This window comes from Apium graveolens, unplaced genomic scaffold (assembly GCF_009905375.1).
Source record: "Apium graveolens cultivar Ventura unplaced genomic scaffold, ASM990537v1 ctg3322, whole genome shotgun sequence".
NCBI lineage: Eukaryota > Viridiplantae > Streptophyta > Magnoliopsida > Apiales > Apiaceae > Apium > Apium graveolens.
In genome coordinates, this window is record NW_027418035.1 from 83,068 (window position 1) to 85,469 (window position 2,402).

The 2,402-nt window shown below is 39.3% G+C and overlaps 1 protein-coding gene across 1 annotated transcript; it reads right to left on the reverse strand.

Moving 5' to 3' along the window:
- Nucleotides 1-207: 207 nt before the first annotated feature.
- Nucleotides 208-1,961, reverse strand: LOC141701087 (transcription factor bHLH14-like). The gene has a single exon (XM_074504731.1). It carries the CDS (start codon nt 1,880-1,882, stop codon nt 413-415), a length of 1,470 nt encoding a protein of 489 aa, XP_074360832.1. The 5' UTR covers nt 1,883-1,961; the 3' UTR covers nt 208-412.
- Nucleotides 1,962-2,402: the final 441 nt, after the last annotated feature.

Below are 2,402 nucleotides of genomic sequence, written 5' to 3' on the forward strand. Positions count from 1 at the left end.
TAACTTAATGGAAATTGTTTTTTAAGAAAACCAACTTCCTTCAAGTTAATTAAGTAGTGTTTTCTAATTTGCATAAAAATAAGAGTGGTGTTTTATGCTTTATGATTTAATCTCTTTGTCAGATAGTAAATAAAATTAGACCAGAATTTCACACAAATGTTGCAGATTCAACTGTTTAATAAAAAGACAGACAGCTGCCAATAAAACTTAGGAATTCAAATAAATTTTATTACATGCAGAAGCAGAGGCAAACATGATACAAAAGAAATGAAAAATTAAACAAGAAATAGAACAGCAAGCTACTTAATCATAACATACATTCTCTAATAAACTACAGCATTCCTAGTTAACTCGGTCGTCAGTTCCGTAAAAGAGACGAGGGATGATGAAAAGAACCATGACGCATAGGTATTTATATCTGCAAAGTTCCAAGTATTGCAGATTTCAAGCCTTCTTCATTCGTCAAACCATCTGGAACCTTAATCACAACGTCTTGAAGGATGAGGTCCTTCACGCTGGACACACTCGCATGATGAACTCGAAACTCCAACATTCGAAGTGCATCCATTAATCTTGCCCAGGGGTAGTTGATGTCAGGACTTTGTACATGTATCATAGCTTGTGACCCGAGAATCTTGATGTCGACTTCCATTTGAATAGACCCGTAGTTCAAAACGGAGGATCTAGCAGCTGGTGCATTATATGCATGAGTTGTAGTTGATGTGCTTTGAGTGGCACATGTATCATGATAAATTGCATCTGTAGTGTATCTTGATTTTCTCACTTCTTCGCGGAGTTTTCCGTCCAATTCCTCAACTTTTGACTTGAGTTCCTTGATATATGTGACTGCATCTCCGAGTAAAGATGCCTTGTCCATTCTTGATACATTTGGAACCACGCTCCGAAGAGCATAGAATCGATGGTTGAGCTTTTCTCTGCGAAGTCTTTCTGCTTCCACGTGGTTTTGTGCTAGTTCTCTCCCGGAAGCAACTGTCCTTCGTCCTCTCTTGTTAAAAGATCTTGTGTTCATTGTCGTCTCATGGTGATTATCAAGAGGGCTTTCGAAGTCAGAATTTCCCAAATCTGATGATGACCGTGCCATTTTTGCTTGTTTCTCAATGTTGTCTTCATCCCCACCTGAATTAGTACTCTTTATATGGTCTCTTGAATATCCAGCATTGATATCCAAGAAGGAGAGACTTCGATTAGGATTGGAATGAGCTGGTGGACTTGTACTATCTGGGCAAAACACCGACTTGGCGAGGTGGACCAGACTCCAGTCTTCTTTGATAACATAAGAGGAACCGAGCTCAATTATCCCACATGGAGTTGAAATACAAACAAGTGTTTTAACTCCATGCAGATTAGCTTCTTTTGCTCGGTCACATGCATTGAACTGAAGCTCCTGGTCGCCAACCAACCATACATAAGAGCCGGAACTAAATGTTCGGCCAACAATGTTATCCTCACCGGCCAGAAATGACCTCGTTACGGATACCATAAAGAACCATTCAGAATCAGGAAATTCACTGTCCACAACAATACCATCCACTCCGCTGGTTATTGTGTCAGTGAAAAGAGATTGAATCCCTTTGGCAACCTTTCGCCTCTCCAACTCGAATCCAATATTATTAGCATTAATATTGGAGGCACCGCCATTAGATTTGAGCATCAAATCTTTAGAACCCCGGAATTGGCCATCACCCCATGACAAAACAAGACGGTCAGTAGCACTGTCTTTGGTGGTTTGCCAAAAGATGTAGTACATCCACCATTCGGGTCGGTTTTGGAGGATGAACTGCAATCGTTGTTGAATTGTCGGGGATGGACTACCATGACAAAGGAAAGACGAAGAAGAAGACGACGAGATAATGTCTTCCATTTGTAAGTTTATCTAGTTGATAAGTAAATATTACTTAAGAAAATCAAGAAGACAATGTTGATGAAAGATGTTGAGGAATTGAAGGGGCATAAACGAGTGTTATATAGGGCAGAAAAAGATGTAGCAAAAATTTAAAAAATATACGAACTAGTATGTGAGTATTTGCGTAAACCTTCCAGAAGTGCTGGGCGCGCAGCAAAATGGCATGTGGTCCGGGAGAGAGCATCACAATTTACAGCATCCAAGTTCCACTAGAAGGTTGACGTATGTTGACTAGAGCTCTCATACAAGCCTTAATCATAACATCAATTATTCTAAACCTCTCAAATTGTTAATTTCGATAAGTTTTTTTACTTGGTTTTTGAAAATATACCTTTTTCTAAGGCCATAGCTGATTGGCATTGCATGATTTGATGTCCTGGCTAGCTAGCTAAGTGTGTACTATTCCCATGTTACTGTGCTTTCAGTTACTTGATTTCAGTGTAATTAATTACTATGACTAGGTACTGATACACTTGAT